The following is an 18,538-nucleotide window of genomic DNA, read 5'->3' as shown; positions in this document are numbered from 1 at the left end:
ACAGCTGGCAGAGAGGACCAAGAGGACTACTCCATCACCACCGTGATGCAGGATCCACGCAGCTCATGATGTGAGAAGATCCACGCAGCCGGTCGATGTTGCAGTAGGTGCCTGCGGATGCAGGGGAGTGACTCCTTCACTCCAAGAAAGATTCCTTCTCGTGCAGACTGAAGACGAGCCACCCTCAGGGGATGCACAGCTGGGGAAATGTTGCAGAAGCTGGAGGAAGCCATGGAAACAATGTTGCAAGAAGAGTCTTCTTTGTGGATGCAAATTGTCGGTTCCTGGAGGGTTCAGCTGCGGTTCCAGTGGCTAGATTTCAAAGTGGAGGTTGCAGAGGAGTCCTGCTGGAATCTTGCAAGCCAAATCTGAGGACCCACCCAAAAGAGAGACTCTAAATAGCCCTGAAAGGGGGATTGGTCACCTAGCCAGGTGACCACCTATCAGGAGGGGGCTCTGACTTCACCTGCCTGGCCTGGCCACTCAGAGCCTCCCAGAGGTCACTACCAACCTTGGATTTAAGACGGCAGCACCCAGGGACCCACTGGAGGAGCTCAGGGCACCACCGCTGTGGTGGTGTTGGAAAGGGGATTGGTCACTCCCCTTTCCATTGTCCAGTTTCGTGCCAGAGCAGGGACAGGAGGTCCCTGAACCTGTGTAGACTGGTTTATCCTTTGTTCTGCCTTCCTGGGCTTGAGCTGTTCATGCAGCAGGAGGGCAGAAACCTGTCTGAGGGGTTGCAGCAACTTGGGATGCCTGGAAAACCCTGGAAGACTGGTAGGAGCAGTTATTAGGGTCCTCTATGGAGCCCCCAGAGTGCATGGAATCATACTTCCTATGCCGGCAACCATATTGGGTTATGATTCCGACATGTTTGACACCAAACATGCCTAGGTTCGGAGTTACCATTATGTAGCTGGACATGGGTAGTGAGTGACCTGTGTCCAGAACACACATAATATGGCATCCCCACACTCACGAAGTCCATGGAAATGGCACTGGAGTTTGTGGGGGCACATCTGCTAGTGTGGGGTAGTTGTACCCTACACCCTGGGCTAGGAGGGCTTGCCACAGTGGTGACTTATAGTCAACTGGCCAGTGACCTGGTAGTGAAAGGGTACATGCAGCCTTTCACGTAGGCTGCAATGGCAGGCCTGCAGAATACTTTGCATTGGCTCCCTATGGGTGGCATAATACATGCTGGATCCCCTGGTACCCCAGTGCCCTGGGAACCTAGGTACCATGTACTAGGGACTTACATGGGGGCACCAGTATGCCAAATGTGGGGTGAAAAAGGGTCCAGAAACCAAGTAAGAAGGGAGAGAGCATAATCACTGGGGTCCTGGTTAGCAGGATCCCAGTGAATACAGTCAAACACACCGACAACAGGCAGAAAATGAGGTAACCATGCCAAGAAAGAGGGTACTTTCCTACAGTATCCCTTCTATAATGTAAATAACAAGGGTCGCCACTGCTGAAACTTCCATTACCGATGTGTATTTCTACTGGTCGAATCCTATGTTCACTGCAATATATTTCTATGTTATTAAGATGTAAATATGCGGTTCTTTGGTTACAGAGACGACTCTGGACATGCCAGTTACTATATTTACTGACTGTAAAGACAATGTTCTGTCACATGAATAAATAGCCCACACACCCTACATTCTGTTGTCAGCTCTGGATGAAGAACTGTCTGTTAGAGATATATAGTCCCTGGTAGAATAATAAGATGCCCGTCATCACTATGGACCCAGAGGCAGTGTAGGTATTTTTGAGATCTGAAATGTACTAAACAAGGTGTGCGTCGGCTTATTTGTCCCCTGCTCCCAACCAAAATGTTAAGTGTTGCACCAGTTATGAAGGAGTTGATATCAAGTGCCACCATTTGAAACAATAAGCTGGCCCTGTCAGCCAAGAAAATAATTTCACTTTTGATTTTGGCAGAGCACTATCCGCAACCGCAAAGTCAAGGACCAACCATGGGGCAGCAAACTTTGTTTCTTTCCTCATGGTCAGGAACAGACTTAACAACTGAGGAAAGCAAGCCAGATGCGGCTCACATCAAAGGAAAAAAATAAGGTATACTTTTGTATGAGGTGAACTCTTGCCAGAAGTTATCTGAAGAACAAGGCCCATTTGCTGCAAGTACTGACGTGAAGGCTGCACCATGAAGAGAAAGGAGTATACCCAAGATCAAAGTGTTAATGTCTTTCCCCAGGACCGCAAATAAGTTTATCGTGCTGCCTCCTGATTTACAACAAGACCCTGACTGTGTCAAATCATGACAACACTGTACGATAGAATAGCTGAAGGGCCCGTGTGGAAAAATCAAAGCATTCCACTGCAAATGTCACCTACACTCGGTCTCAAACAAGAGTCGTCATGAGCCTCCCGCGCTTTCCGCTGCACAGCACCCCCCCCCCCCCCCCTCCATTATCACATTAACTGCAAAGGTTGCAGCAATGACACCCTTACAAGGAGGCTGCACATCCCTATGTGCACTTACTGCCAACGGGCACTGGTTGTATGCAGTGCTTCATAAGATCCGATGAGGCAGAACTCTCGGTCTTTCATGCTCAGCATGAAAAACATCTCGGTCAACAGCCTGCCCTGGATGTGAAGCCCTGCACCAAGGGATTTGTCCCAGAACTGCAGAGCTCTCCAGCGACAGGCATGGCATCCATAGCTCAAAGAAACAAAATAACAGACACACGGAAATTTCCCACAGGCAAGACATTCAACACCTATGCACAAATAGTTTAGGTCCATTTTGGATCGCAAAAAAAACAAGGATAAACCACTAAATAGGCAGACATTTACTGCAAATATTGTAATTTCAATGTCCGGGTTAATTAACACAAGCAGAGTATTCTAACTGCTGCACGAGGTCTGCTCTTTTTTTCAGGTGTGCAAAGTTCGAGGAGTAAAGCATTCGCTGCAGTGGTTACAAGGATTCTTGCTCGATCCTCCACTGTGTGTAAGTTAGGAATCTTGGGAATGTACGAGGTCAAAGGGTCAAGTGGCATCTTTGTGTTTCATGTCCAGGATGAGCCACGGTGGAATGTGCCCGCCATGGGATGCCTGCTCATGCTTTTGGTATTTTCCAGCCAGCAGTACCTCAGTAAATGGCTAAAATTATCTGCTCGGGGCATTGCAAACAAGATTCTCCTGAACAGGCTCTACACACTGCAACTCAGACTGCTAACCCCCTGCTCTTCATAAGAAAGAGATCACCTCCTTACCTCGCTTTTGCAGCCAGCCTTCCTTTACAACCGACACCTCATTCATGGTGAAAGTAAAGTGTCCCAGCTCCGATGGCTAGGTCCACAAATATGCTCCTCTCAGAAAGCTAGGAAGTAATGTCTGAAAGGAAAAACACAGAATCCTAGTTTAGTCTTTTAAGAATAACATTTAAATCAATATTGTGATTATACATTTGCCCTGGAAGCTTTCATTCCATGTGAAGCGCTATATAACAAGCATGGACAAAACCAGGAGGTGTATGGTTGGAAAATTATATATTTAACTATTGTAACGAACTGCAATACGGCGAAAAACAGCAAAAATATAAGATATATAAAGGAGTGGTCAAGCAGCCGAGACACCCCAGCCCTGGTACTAGAGAGCACTCATTTTCAAGTAGCTGCGCACATCCCTCAGTGCATGAAGCCAGTGAGTTAGGGGGCTGGGCCACTGCCCATGCTGAACGTTGTGGTAGTTCAAAACAAAATGTAAATAAGATTTGAATGAGCCAATGAACGAAGCGAGCGGACTTTAAAGCCCCTGTATGTATATTTGTATGTATTGTTATTAGGGTATTAGTAAAACAAGACGCTAGTAAAACAGCTGAAGCCTACTCTAGAACAGACATAAAATAACAAAGGATTATGCACGAAAAATGGTTGCCAAGGGTCCAGGTAAAGATAGAAAAGCTTAGATTTTGTTTCACATTACATATTGCTTTGATGTTATGATTACACTTGGAGGGTACGTAAAGATTATTGGTGTTGAGCAACTAGGCCATACATCAGGGTGTGCACCATGCACCATCTCTGTGTTAGCCCGTCACATTCTGACACACAAACTGAACATACATAGGTTTTCATTATGCTTTTGCATGTATACTAAGCACTGCAGCACACAATTTATTATTCTATATAAGCGAACAAAACCCACAGCAGAAAGTCCACTGCTCCAACTGCTCGGGCACAAAGTGTGACTCGAAAAAAGGTTCTAAATAATCCTGAAATATTCCCCGTGATTTAAAAACACAGAAGACAAAATCACACCACATGCAAAATCGGACACCAGTTCAATAAGAAAAAAATGCACGGAATTCTCCGTGTATAAATGATGAGCAAGTTTTGTCAAAGTAAGTGGCTTTATCGTTGAGAAAATGGCAAAGTCATCCCAGTATTAATAGGTCTCGTGAGCAACAAACTTTATTCTTCAAAGTTAATTATTAGATACACCTCAGCCTCTGGCAGAATAATGCAGAATTAAAGGCTGTTTTATGGCAACAATGGTTCCCCTGGGTTTTATTCATTCATTATCAGGATACATAAATGGTCGTTGGTTATTGATTAGTAGTTTGAAGCAAACACAGAAACACTGGGATAAAGAAATGGTTTATACATTTCACCAGAAAAACGGCTACAAATGTAATATGAAAACTCAGTGAAAGAGATGAAGGTCAGGGGTGGTGAATGGGCGCACTGATAACACGGTGAAGACAGGTGCACAATAAAGTCAAATTACACAAGGTTCGACGACTCAATACGGCTGAAAGGAGAACATTCCTTGCTGATGGAAGCATGATTCATCTCGGGTCAATAAATGTCCGATGTGCACAGGAATGTAAATAGGTCACAACACAGTTAAAAAATGTCCATCAACATTTCGGCGCCGGAGGCCAAGCACCGCTCGTCGGTACCAGAATGGGGGGCGAAAATGGGCACCTCCTCTGTACAAGGAGAATGGTTTCCGTGCAAGGCCAGCACAGCCACAGTATGACATGTCCATCAGAGTGGTCACCTATGGCAGTTCACCACAGCAAGGTTCGAGACCGGAAATGCACTGTGGGCTGCCAGGGCCTAAGCAGCCTCTGATGGGGAAAGCTGACTTGTCTTTTCACTGACCGCAGTCGCAGCCTTGGGTATCGAAGGACCACAGCCCCATGACAAAATACTGATGCCTTTTTTTAATTCCGCAAATGAAGAATAAGAAGTACAAGGCCCGGTGAGTAGAGTCAGTCTGGCCGAGCCCGTACCGGAGCCCACGTGTTCAGATCACTGCAGGGAGGAGGACTCTGCCCAGAGGGGTGGGCAGCCTAAATGGCTACAGCGTGCAACCCCATTGTTGTTTGGCTGAACCTGGCCCCAGAGTGACGCGCTGAAGGCCTGCACTGCTGTGTGCAGACGCTGTTCTGCTATTGCGATGATCCGCTGAGGTCCGTGAGTTGCAACCGCTGCACTCCTGTGTGGTAATGGAATATAGAATACATTATTACATGTCGTCTTAGGAGCTGCTGAGCAGCCAGTTCTGATGAGTACTTCGAGGAAAGCCGACAGAAACACCAGAATACTGAATGAGTTGGCGAACGAATTGATAATTCTGAAAAGCACATGCTGCGCTTTGCTATTCTCATGTGAAGGTTCATGATCACATTTCCCATGAACATGTATTCAATAGTAATGGGAACTATAAAACCTCTTACATCTTAGACGCATATCTTAATATAAACACAAAGCATATCTTTTAGTCAGAAGTTAACAATGGATGAATAGGTTTATTGAGAGATACACGCTCCACAAAACTCTATCCCACATACGCTACAGGAAGTAAGCCTTAATTGTTTAACTTTCAGGGTTAGTGAAGTCAAAGACTAAAGAGAAGGTTCTTTGAAACACGGGAAGCGGCTTCTACTAAGAGCCCATTCTGGTTGCTAAGGACAGTGGACATGTTTGTCATATGGCCTGCCTACCTGCCTTCGAGATCCACAGGCTGCAGAGAACTGGAGTGACGAAGCCCAGTTCAGTGTACTCAGAAACAGAAAGTAAAAACATTGAAATCCATCTGGAACAAATGGGTTTCCTTTTATTTACAAGTGCATGACGAGGTAGAATGTTGCACACTATAGGGAGAGGTATAAGCACTACAAAATGATACATTGTGTTAAAAGAGGGTAAAACCCCGGTAAAGTCTCACCTAAAGTATTTGGCCAAGTACTGGAGGCAGTCTCCGAAGGAAACTGAAGAGAAACTGGAGACAGTCCAGATTTCAGGCACCCAACTGATGACAAGTTTAAATCCCAAATCGGATGCGGAGAGGCAAACAATGTAAATATGCATGCACATACGAAAAGAAGAGGGATGTTATTAAAATGCTTAATATCCCATACATGTACCTAAAACATTAGGGCACCCGCACTATAATGTCATTCATCCTTTCAAACATTAGAGAAGCGGTCAATATCACATATATTTACATTGTAACTCTTTACGTACACCTAATATCAACAAACTCTGCTCCATTTCTTAAGCATGAACACTAAACATTTACTCGTTAGTCAACTAGGTCTTATTTGTAAGGCAACTATGTTAACAGACGTTCATCCATTTTCCTTACATTAGATAGGTTAAACAGTAAACTGCCTAGCCGACCACTTAAACGACAACCAGCTTCTCACCCCATTCAAATGGGATTCAGGCCCAACCAGGACATCAAGACCACAATCATCAGTGCCACAGACTAAATGCAACTGATCATGGACAGAGGAGACACCAGAGCCCTCATCGTACTCAATTTATCCACTGCCTTCAACAGTCTGACGCCGTCCTTATCAGACACATCCACCAAGCAAGCCTCCAAGGATCCGCGCTCATCTGGATTTTCTCCTTCACAAGTGTACCTGGTCAGTTAACCTAGCTCCCAACTCCTTGTTTGCCACCAACATAATCTGTGGGGGTATCCCAAGGATTATTGCTTAGCCCCACACTGTTTTATGTCTACATGGACCCGCTTGCCAACATCATCCAAACCCACGTAAACCCACGCAATCAACATCTCCTATGCTGACAATATCCAGGACACTCTATACCTCTCATAAAAAACTACCCAGCACCTGGGACCAACTTCACCTCCTGCATGTCCAAATGAGCCAGAAGCATGAAGACCAATTATCTGAAAGTCAGCACAGACAAAAAGTGGTACTTTTCTGCAGTGACACCCCACTATGGAACACCACCTTATGGCCAAAGGATCTTACCCTGACCGACCTACCAAGCAAAAAGCCTGGGAAAGGTTGTGGACACCTGACAATGGGTAGTCAAGTCAGTCAGTCATCACCTCTTGCTTCAACACCTTCGAAATCCTCAAGAAATTCTTCAAGTAGCTCTTGCTCAACACTTGTAGAATCCTCACCCAAGCCCTTATCGTCCTCTATGTTAGTACCAGCAAACTGATCAGAAGACTGTAAACGTAGCTACCAGACATACTCAGGGTTCACCTCCACACACATCGCCATGCACCTCAAAGACTATCACTGGCTCACACTCTTAAAGCACTACACAACCTGGGTCATGCCTATCTCAAAACCTGCATCAACTTCCAGATATCTTCGATCTGTCTGACTCCTGCTCACATACAGATACCCTGCATATGCAGTGCAAGATCCAGTGGCCAAGCTTTCTCTTACCTCACCCCAAAGTCTGGAATGACCTGTCCCTTCGCATAAGAGCCTCCTCATCAGTACTTGAGTTCCGCACACAAGAAGCTTTAGACATCGCTCTTTAATGAGGCGCGAGCCCAGTCTGCCCCATCTATGCTTAAAAGCACAAGGATACTCTCCTGGGTGAGTCATGTGCTCTTCAAACATTGATAACATAATCTATCCAATATCCCACACATGTAATAAATGCAAACAAGAGTTTGTTCATTGCTTCTTGGTTGTAGTATGCGACCCACCCTTAACAGTTGCTCGTATAAAATGGCACAAAGGTATACTAATCATGGACATAGGCTTGTCCCCCAACCTCTCGCCAGAGGAATTGGACCGGTTTCCATGCCTCTGAACCAGGTGGTTAAAACAAAAAAAAAAAACCTGGATTGCTGATAAGAACTGAAATTTAGAAGGCTAGGTATCGGGGAGTGTGGCTTGGTCGAGAATGGAGTAGGACGCAGATCATCCTACCTCTGATCCGGTCGACCCTAACGCCAAGAAGCACGGCCACTGGCCTGAAACTGCACACAGCTAAGCCAGCGCAGTCCCAGCTTGGGATAATGTTTTGCTGGGCTCAGAGGACATCCTCCCATAGAGGCCTAACGAACGCAGAGCAGCTAAAGTCTCCAGCCTCTTGCAACCTATCCGCTCCATCTTGTAATTGTGGCAGCCTGCCCAGAGGGAGGATAGGAAGATATGCAGATGCCTGAAGTTAGTTGAGGCCTCCCATCCCCCGGAGATCACGAGCTCGCCCCGCTCCCCAACTCTACATCATGTCATCGGCAACGATCCAGTAGCCACATGAGGCTTGTGGCGTGCCTAGGAAGACTAACAGCCCCGGCAGGTACAGTCCTCATACAGTCCCCCCCCAACCCCCACCAAAATTAACATTATGACTTGAGACACCCCTCGGGACCAACTAACTGCCCCCTTCTGGTCACTTCTGGGGGACTGAAGGCATTGGATCTCGTCACTACCCTTGCCGGAGTTAACACTCCGCTCCTTCGCCTGCCTAGGACCCCCTCACCTATACAGTGGGGCTCCCAGCACGCCTACCAGGTGTCCTCTGAGCCTGACCAGGGGGACATTCACAGCTGAGGTGCAACAGGTAAGGGGCCTAACCCATTCCCACCCACCCCAATCGGACATTGTTGAGTTGGACCTCAAAGGGTTTCTTTTGGTGAAGCTGAATCTCCTCGATCAATGAAAGGAGCAGCGTACTTGGAGACTGCTACTAAACCTCTTTAAACTCTGATAACTGCTCAGGCTGCCTTCTACGTGTTGGTGAGTCACCTGTGAGACATTGGAGCTCTTCACACGAGCAGGCTCTGGGGACACGAACACTTCTGCAAACCGTGCACCAGCAGGCTGAACTCCTAGCTAGGATGCCCTATCATGGACGGTGGGGTCTACGCTCTGACTACATGCTTTGGTGCTAACTACCCGCCTGCGGCCTTGGGGGCCAGTCAACAACCTGTTTACCCTGATGACCCCGCTGCCCTAGCCCACCACAGTAGGCAGGCACCACTTAAAGATTCTACAGTTTATTTCATATGTGAAATAGCCAGCCCCCCCCCACCCCAACCCCCCCTCCCTCTTGTGATTAGCACCCCTGGAATGCACTAGGCTTCCACCTTGCTTACTATGCCCAGGGGCAATTCTGCTAAAGACAGCTCGGTGGTCTCCCTCTAGGCCAAAACTCCAGTGGCAGACATGAGTGATAAAGGGGAGCCCTCTGGACAGGCCTCTAAGGCCCCTCCTGCTCTCCCCATCACACAGGATTATATAGAGAAGTTCTTCGCAGACATCCATCAGGAGATTGGCTCCTTAAAAATGGACTTTAAGAGCTGCCTCAATGACATCTGTAAGGAGTGAAAACAGTAGGAGAAAGAACAGATGATACGGAACGCACAGTGGAATCCTGAGCAGAAGACCAGGAAGAGCTATGGCGACAAATCAACGCATTGGAAGAACAACATATTGAGCTCCAGATTAAGCAGGAAGACTTGGAGAACAGGAGACGCCGCAGTAACCTGCGCATCAGAAGCATTTCACATGGCATGGAGGGGGAAGATATTATGTCTTTTACCAGGGACCTCTTGAGGTCCATTAGGGGTGCTAGAGAGTGGGAACCCCTTGTCCTCAACAGAGCGCAGAGAGTGACATCTGTACTGTAAGGCCTGTTGTGCCCCCTGATATCCTTACCAGGGTCCACTACTTCCAGGACAAGGAGGCAGTGCCCAAAGCTGTGAAGGGCAAAGCAGGCTTGGTATTCCATGGGCACATAGTTCAGGTCTATTAAGACCTTTCTCCCTTGACTCAGAAGAAGAGGAGGGACTTTAAGCGAGTGACTGAGCATTTGCGGGCTCAGGGTACAGAATACCAATGGACCCACCCCTTCGGCCTGCTGTTCACATGGAACTGAAAACAACGCATGGCATGCTACTTAGCAGAAGCCAACACGATCTTGGTCCTATCGGGGGAACCCCCCAAGCAGAGATGCCTCGCCTCCCTCTTCCTCACACCCTGATGCTTGGCAATCCAAACACCACAAGGTCCATCAACACGGTGGCAATCGCAATCACACGCCTGCCCAGTCCTCCGACACAAAGGAAGCAGACATTATCACACACCTCCAGAAGCTGAAAGAACCCTCACAATCCTCGGCAGATGAGAACTGATGAACGTATCTTGGGCTGTGGCCTGGGACTGATGCCAGCTCACGCTGACTTGCATCCCATTCGTATCCTAAGCACAGCACACAACCCAGGATTTGGACTCTCAAGATCTGTGTGATATTATTTGTGTTTTCACCTACTACAGCTCTAGGGTGTGTGCATGCCAGCGCTGCCTTCAGCCCCCCACTTTACCCCCTGCACTGGGCTTTATCTCCATTGAGGGCATCACCTCTATAGGGTCAGGTTATCCCCCATGACTCTTATTGGAGTGGTTTATCTGGTTGGGCCCTGTGGGCCCCTTTTATTCTCCCATCACATGTGTTACACCTCTATCTAACCTGCTAGGTCCCCACCCAAAGGTAAGCATGAGTAAGGGCCCTTTTCTCATACAACCACCTCTGACAAGTATGCACCCCTTTTTAGTATGGGCAGTACCCTTTAAACCACACACACACACACACACACACACACACACACCCACACCCACACCCACACCCACACCCACACCCACACACCTTGAAGTTATAATCCCTACCCGTTTGCAGGATTAACTCCCCCAGCAAACGGTGCCCGATCTAGAGCTGTCTTCTACAGTAGGACCCGGATGTAATCTTCTTGCAGGAAACACACATACTTAAATCCAACTATAACCGCATGGCACACCCCAAATACCCTCAACAACACTGGGCTTATACAGAATAAGACTTTGGGAGTCACCATTCTCTATAAAAGGGATTTCTACACAAAGGCTACTACCACCACCAGAGACTTTTGTGGGCGTTTCCTTACATTGACGGTTGACAGCGGCAAAGGCATGCTAACGTTCCTCAACCTCTACACTCTAAACCAAGCGCAGGACAAATTCATATGACAGACACTCGCAGGACAACTGAGATCGTTCACGGGTGACATTATTGTTGGAGGCTACCAACTTGGTCTGGGACCCAGAACTGGATGGGAATACAGCACATGCGCAAGGCAAGGGAGCCACGTCCAAGCTGTTTAAGAAGGAATTTTCTGACACAGGCCTGGTCGATCCCTGACAATATCTAAACCCGGACACGAAGGATTATTCCTTCTACTCACACATGCACAACTCTTATTCTCGCATTGACTATGTCAACTCTTCCTTCCTGCAAATCTTAACTTCTGCGTGAATTTCCACTATCTCAGTTTCAGACCACGCACACAGAGCTCTATTGGACTCCACATGCCGGGAGAGCCCATGCCCCTCAGTGTTTACGCCTCTCCTCCGAGACACAGTAGACAGATTGGCAATACAAGACACTATTACCGAACAGTTCAGGCTCAACTGCCTCCCTGATATTTCCCCCCACGCCCTTTGGGATGGGTTTAGAGCCACCAAGTGAGGTACCATCACCATAGCCAAGGCCTGGAGGGCTCTCCTGCTGGAGGCAAAAAACTCACAGAGGAAGAGCTTTACTCTAGAATGCTCCGATAAGCAGCACCTTAGTAGAAGCGCAAAGCGTCAACTGGCCATGTGGCGGGGTCTGCTCCAGGCACCCAGAATTATTAAAGCGGAGCGCTCCCTCTCAGCACTTAAGCAAATTTATTACTCGGGGTGACAAGGTGGGCACCCTCCTGGCATGTAGGCTACATCAACAACACACAAGGTAGCACATCATTAAACTCAGGACAGAGTTGAGTTCAATCCTTAAGCACCACAACCTAGGTGGAAAATTTTGTAGGGCGGCTGGTCAAGCTATCAAGCCCCATCTGCAAGGGTATTGGTGAATGGGAATCTTACTTCCTCTTTTAAGATAGCTAGAGGTACTAGGCAAGAATGCTCTTTGTCCCTTTTATTGTGTAATCTTTACATTGAACCCCTTGCCAGGTGGATTAGACAGGATCCTTTAATCTCCCTTTTCTGTTGTGGGTTACTCATTCGATCTGCTGACAGTGTTTCCCGCAGTTTTGGGTATAGTAACAAAATTTGGCCAAGTGTCAGGATATCGTGTTAATGAAGGGAAAACAGACATTATGGTCTGGAATCAGAGGAGGGATAACCTTCAAAATAAAGATGAAATTAGATATTTGGGTCTCAAGATTGTGCTGGATATTGAGCAGATTCCGGTGGTGAATTTAAAGAAAGTTCTGGTAGGCTGCCGTAAGTTAATGCAGGGGTGGGGACATCCCCCTCTGACGATACTTGGGAGAATCAGCTAGTGAAAATGGTGACCCGGCCCAAGTTAAATTTCATTTATAATAGTATCCCATTACAAATGAACAAATCGTACGTACAGAAGATTCAACAAGCCATAAACTTGTTTATATGAGTGTATAAGGGCTCTAGGATTTCCAGGAAAAAGCTGCGCAGGCGGAACGAGAGAAGGGGGGCCTTGCTGATTTGCAGGATGCTCTTTACCTCTGCAGAGTACTCAGAGATCAGGTGTATGTTTAAGGCCATGTTAGGAGGTGTATAAAGGGGCTCCAAAATATTTCTTATTTAAATTAGGAGATCTAAAAATGTTTAAAAAGTTAAAACTGAAAGCACTTCGAGATATGGCAAAGGTTTGGTATAGCATAAGGCGAGCAATGAAGGCAGATTATTATGGCCATTGGGCCCTCATTTGTGACTCTCCAGGTACCCCGGAGTGCCCTGAAGATAAGCTGGCTATGCCAATCAGGAGGGGCAAGTATGGAACATTGGGGAGGTCTCTTCAGAGATGGTTGAGGACTCCCCTGGGACGAGCTAAACAAGGAAACAGTGTGGGGGTGATGGGAAAAGACCGTCTAGATTAACGTACGTTCAGATGAAAGGCTGGTCAGACAATCCAATTGAATAACTGAATCTGGTATCAATGAATCATCTGGAGGAGAAACTATTGAAGGGACCCCCCCAGGTGCCAAGGATGTGTTCAATTCGTATTGGGAAATTTTAGACATGCTAGACGGAGACTTCAAGTTGGCAGATGATCTCTGGGGACGATCCTTGCTGAGGGAGCCGCTACAAGATCTGTGGCAAGTATCGATGCACACTTTATTTGCTATACTCAAACCCGCTCCATTAAGAAGAAATCATCTTTTTCCCCCATTCACAGAGCTTACCTGTCACCATACAGATTCACGAAAATGTGGAAAGTGTGGTCTACAGAATACAACGGCTATCCACATGTTTATGAAGTGTACAGCAATACGCCCATTTTGGGAAGAAGTGGCTAAGATTGTTTCAAGTATGTTGGGGGTAGATATCAAGGTAAGCATCTCTAATTATTTTTGAGATAATGGAAGGGTCTGAAAAGTTGAGCAGGGATAAGAAGAAACATTTTCTATTCTACACTTTTAGCTAGAAGGGAAATATGTCAAAAATGGGAAGGACAAACACCCCCTCTGCACGCAGAATGGCTTGACGCACTCCTTTACACCTCATGCATGTATATGACTGGTGGTGTTTCTCAGGGGAGAACATTTTGGTTGCCTTTGGTGGGGTGGATGGGAAGACACCATAACATATAGGGTAAAATGGCAATAAAGCTAGGAGTCTGTATTCTATCCAATGATTATAACTTGTTTCTGCTCTTAGTTGCAATGGTAACGCGGCTCCCCAATCGGGGTAAACTGAGATAGATGCAGCCTCTCTGGTCAAGATCTGCTCTGCAAGTGAGAGGGTGCGAAACACAGGTCGGAGAAGAACTGGAGTCTGAGGTGAATGAGGACAAAAAACAAAGCTAGGACAGAGGATCCCGGATGGGCAATCAGATAAACAGGAGGCCTTTTTGACCTTGTAGCAATGACTCCACTCCTGGGGGGGCTGGGTGGGACTGTGTAAGGAGCTGGCCCGGTGTATGGTGGACACCTATGGTGTTGGCACCTTATACCAGGTCCAGGCCCATTAGTGAGGTGTCCGCAGTGTCTAGTAAGCCAGGGCTATCTAGAGGTAGCTGTGGATGAGCAGCCGAGACCTATCTAGGAGACATGTAAAGCTTATACCATACCACTATAGCCACACAGCAACTTATCACACATGAAACACAGTTTTACAAAAATAAAGGTACTTTATTATGGTAACACTAGATTACTTATAGGCAGTCCCTCCAACTGGAGGTAAGTACACACTAGATATATACACAAAAGCAATCAGATCAGAAATTAGCATAGGAAAAAAAACAAGCATTGGCAATACTTAAAGTAGTAAGGGCCATTTATTAATAAAGTGAAATGCGAGATACAGTCCTGACCGAAGGATGTGGAGTTAGAGGGGAGCTAGAAGAACTAGGAGCCCCAGGAGGTGAGTACCTGATTGACTCCAGCGACCAGGAAAGCAGAGGTAAGTACCTGGTCTTCCCAAGGACTTAGAAAAAGTATTGTGCAAGAACAGGACCAGCCTGGAAGAAGCCAACTGTTGATTCTGAAAGAAGAGGACCCGCGAAAAGAAGGGGACAGAGTCCAGTCCACGATGGAGTGCCAAGTGGGGGCAGAAGCTACTACCCACCCTTCTGTGGATGAACCAAGTCGATGGGGGAGGAATAAGACCAGCTGTGGAGCCCAGGAATTGAAGAAGAGTTTTGGAGCGGTGCAGATGGTGTCCCACATCGGTTGTCGGGTTGCAGATGGTCAGTGGTATAGGAGAACCACCAACAAGCCTTGGCAAATGCAAGAGGAGCAAAAGAAGAGTTGTGAGGCTGAGGATGACCAGCAAGGCCCAGGGGACTCGACCCTTGGAGGGGAGTCTGGAGTGATCCTCAGCAGTCAAGCGAACCAACAGAAGCAGTCGCAGCCCCACAAGCAACCCACTGGCAGCAGCACAGTAAGTCACAGTGAGTACTAGTCAGCACATATGAAGAGGAGTCCCACGTCACTGAAGCAGCAGAGAGAAGGCTGTGCTTGGCAGGAAGAAGTGCTGGGGGCCGGTGCTACTCGGAACCTGAAGATCCCTAGGAGCAGGAGACAACAAGCCTTGAAAGCTGCAAGAGTCGCAGTGCACAGGGATACTGTCCCGCAAGGAGAGGCGAAGGTACACCGTCTCCCATGTTGGATAGCTGGCAGTTAGGACCCCAGGGACCACTCCAGACCACCACATGTGATGCAGGATCTACGCAGTTCCAGAGGAAGCAGATCCACACAGCCAAACGTAGTTGCTGTAGGTGCCTGCAGATGCAGGGGAGGGACTCCTTCACTCCAAGGGAGATTTCTTCTTGCTGCAGGCTGAAGTCTTGTCGACCCCAGAGGGTGCACAGCCGGAGAAATATAGCAGTTGCTGGAAGAAGCCAGAGAAACAATGCTGCAAAGTGAAATCGTCGCCAGAGTTGCAGTCTTGTCGGTTCCTGAAGAGTCCAGTTGAAGTTCCAGTGGCCAGAAGTCGAAGTAAATGATGCAGAGGAGTCCTGGTGGAGTCTTACATGACAAATCTGGGGACCCGCCCGCAAGGGAGTCCCTAAAGAGCCCTAAAAGGGGGATTGGTCAACTAGCAAGGTGACCACCTATCAGGAAAGATCTGTGACGTCAACTGCCTGACCTGGCCACTCAGATGCTCCCAGGAGCCTCTGCCCACCTGGATTCAAAAAGGCAAGATCAAGCGGCCATCTGGAGGAGCTCTGGGCATCACCCCTGGGGTAGTGATGGACAGGGGAGTGGTCACTCCCCTTTCCACCATCCAGTTGCACGCCAGAGCAGGGACCGGGAGTCCCTGGGCTGGTGCAAACTGGTTTATGCAAAGAAGGCACCAAACATGTCAGTCAAAGCAAACCGGTGGCTTGGGGAGGCTACCCCTGCCAAGCCTTGTAACACCTATTTCCAAGGGAGAGGGTGTTGCCTCCCTCTCCCACAGGAAATCCTTTGTTCTGCCTTCCACTGCTTGAGCTGGTAAAGCAGCAGGAGAGCAGAAACCTGTCTGAGGCGTGGCAATAGTACAGGTTGCCTGGAAAACCCTAGAAGACTGGTAGGAGCAATAATGGGGGGTCCTCAAGGTAGCCCCCTGAGTACATGGAATCGTACAACCAATACTGGCAACAGTACTGGAGTATGATTCCAACATGTTTGATACTAAACATGCCCAGGTTCGGAGTTACCATTATGTAGCTGGACACACATAGAGTGCGGATAAGCCATTTTACCCGTGTACTGTGTCCAGTACACTGGTAAAATGGCTTCCCCACACTCACGAAGTCCACTATAATGGAACTGGAGTTCACGGGGTCACCTCTGCTCATGCAGCAACACCCTCACACACAGGGATCTGCACCCTGCCCTCTGGACTAGGAGGGCCTACCATAGGGGTAACCTACAGAGACCTAGTGCAGTGACCAGTAGTGAAAACAGGTGCATGCACCTTTTCACGCAGGCTGCAATGGCAGGCCTGCAGACACATTTTGCATGGATCCCCATGGGTGGCACGATACATGCTGCAGCCCAAGGGGAACCCCTGGGTGCCCCAATGCCCTGGGTACCCAAGTACCATATACTAGGGGCTTATAAGGGGGCAGCAATATGCCAATTGCGGGGGGTACAAAGTCTTAGGCAACCAAATTTAGAGGGAGAGAGCACAATCACTGCAGTCCTGGGTAGCACTATCCCAGTGGAAACAGTATAAGCATATTGCTAGCAGGCAAAAAGTGAGGATAACCATGCCAGTAAGAGGATACTTTCCTACAGAAGGCACCACGGCCTGGTGTCAAAGACATACGAGGTTCTCCATCGGTGATGCCTCGTGCCTTTTCACCCATATCACTGGAAATGGGTTCCAAACAACATCCCTGGTATTACACAGAAACAGTGGGAACAGTTATGGAGGGACATCCCAGGTATTCACAGAAGCTGTCCCCAACAGGGCACAGTATCATGCTTCAGTGGAATTAAACTTGCTTACACGCTGTACCCTACGGCCTCTACCTTGTGCTGGTGCTGTGGGACCCAGGAGGTTGACTTCTACCATATCTGGTGTGCATGTCCCCCTCTCACCATTTTTTAGAAAGTGATCTTAAGCTAGATCAAGGGCATTTTGGGCTATCCCGTACCAGCAGACTATCACACAATGATACTGGGGAAACGCCCCCACACTACTGGTAGAAATTACCCACACAGACTGCTACCTCATAAGCCACATTACTGGAGCGGCCAAACAGCTCATAGCCCAAGCCTCGAAGTCCCCCTCCACCCCTCTGATAGCATCCTGGTTCACACAGCTTTGGGATCCCCAAGGCCATGGAGCATATGACACATAAATTGCCCTTCACAGACAAAAAGTTCCTGCGCTTGTGGACACCTCTTATTGATTACATGTCCAGTCTAGAATACTTGTGCTTTCAGCCACCCAGGGTTCGAGTCCTTCATATGATTGACTCTGAATAGAGGCAATTGTCTCCTTTCCTTGTGGCGACCACCTGCACTTATAAGATAACATTGTTTTAGGTGCCCATTTTACCCTACAACTTCCACTGATGTAGACATACTGGAGACCTTTCCCGGTTCTCACCTTCCCCTTGTTTGTTACACCCTTGTTTGATATCTTCTTGCACATTCAAATCAGATGTACCAAGGTACTGGAGCGAAGTACTCGGTCCTCCTCGTAGGATTTCACCATCTCTTCATTGACATTATGCTGAGATATAAGGGATTTCCCCTTTACTTACCTGTTTTAATTCTCACATGTGCATTGTTTTTTTGGTGCATTTTTTTTTTTTTTTTTAATGATTGCATTGCAGATAACGCGTACATTAAGCAACGCTTCTTTCTTAATGATGCAAAAAGTGTTATAAGAATAAAAAATGTTGAAAAACAGATTCTGAGCAAAAATAGTAAGGCTAAATGTCGTGGCTATTCTTCAGTGAACGTTACCTTACTTTTCACCATCTTGGTGCTGTACAGTGGCAGATGTAGTTATACCTGATAGCAATGGCCCCTATCTTGGTTCAACTGCAGTGCGTGCTGAATGGAGCTGCGCCATGTTCAAGCAGAGCCACAGCAACTCAACCCTCTGGTATGAGTTAATTTTCTTAGGCTCACCAACTTATCAAATTTACGGCCTGTTATTATCTTAAGGTTTTACACATTCTAGGTCTATGGAAAAATACGCTTTTACATAAGGGCCTTAATGCTCAGTGTGTGATCCAAGAATGTCTGATGAATCTAGGCTCTGTATTTTGGGCTATCATTCTGAGAGATGTGCACCCATTGGAAA

The 18,538-nt window shown here is 47.5% G+C and overlaps 1 protein-coding gene across 2 annotated transcripts in view; it reads right to left on the bottom strand.

Moving 5' to 3' along the window:
* The window catches only part of AKT2 (AKT serine/threonine kinase 2), a 524,320-nt gene that overhangs the window by 369,531 nt on the left and 136,251 nt on the right, over positions 1 to 18,538 (bottom strand). For both annotated transcript variants that reach the window (XM_069207237.1, XM_069207238.1), the window contains one exon: positions 3,246 to 3,366. In XM_069207237.1, coding sequence (XP_069063338.1) covers positions 3,246 to 3,291 — 46 coding nt within the window. In that variant the 5' untranslated portion in view covers positions 3,292 to 3,366. The remainder of the gene's footprint in view (positions 1 to 3,245; positions 3,367 to 18,538) is intronic.

This window comes from Pleurodeles waltl, chromosome 9, assembly GCF_031143425.1.
Source record: "Pleurodeles waltl isolate 20211129_DDA chromosome 9, aPleWal1.hap1.20221129, whole genome shotgun sequence".
Lineage (NCBI taxonomy): Eukaryota > Metazoa > Chordata > Amphibia > Caudata > Salamandridae > Pleurodeles > Pleurodeles waltl.
Note: the sequence above shows the minus strand (reverse complement) of the source record. Positions and strands in the feature narration are given on the sequence as shown.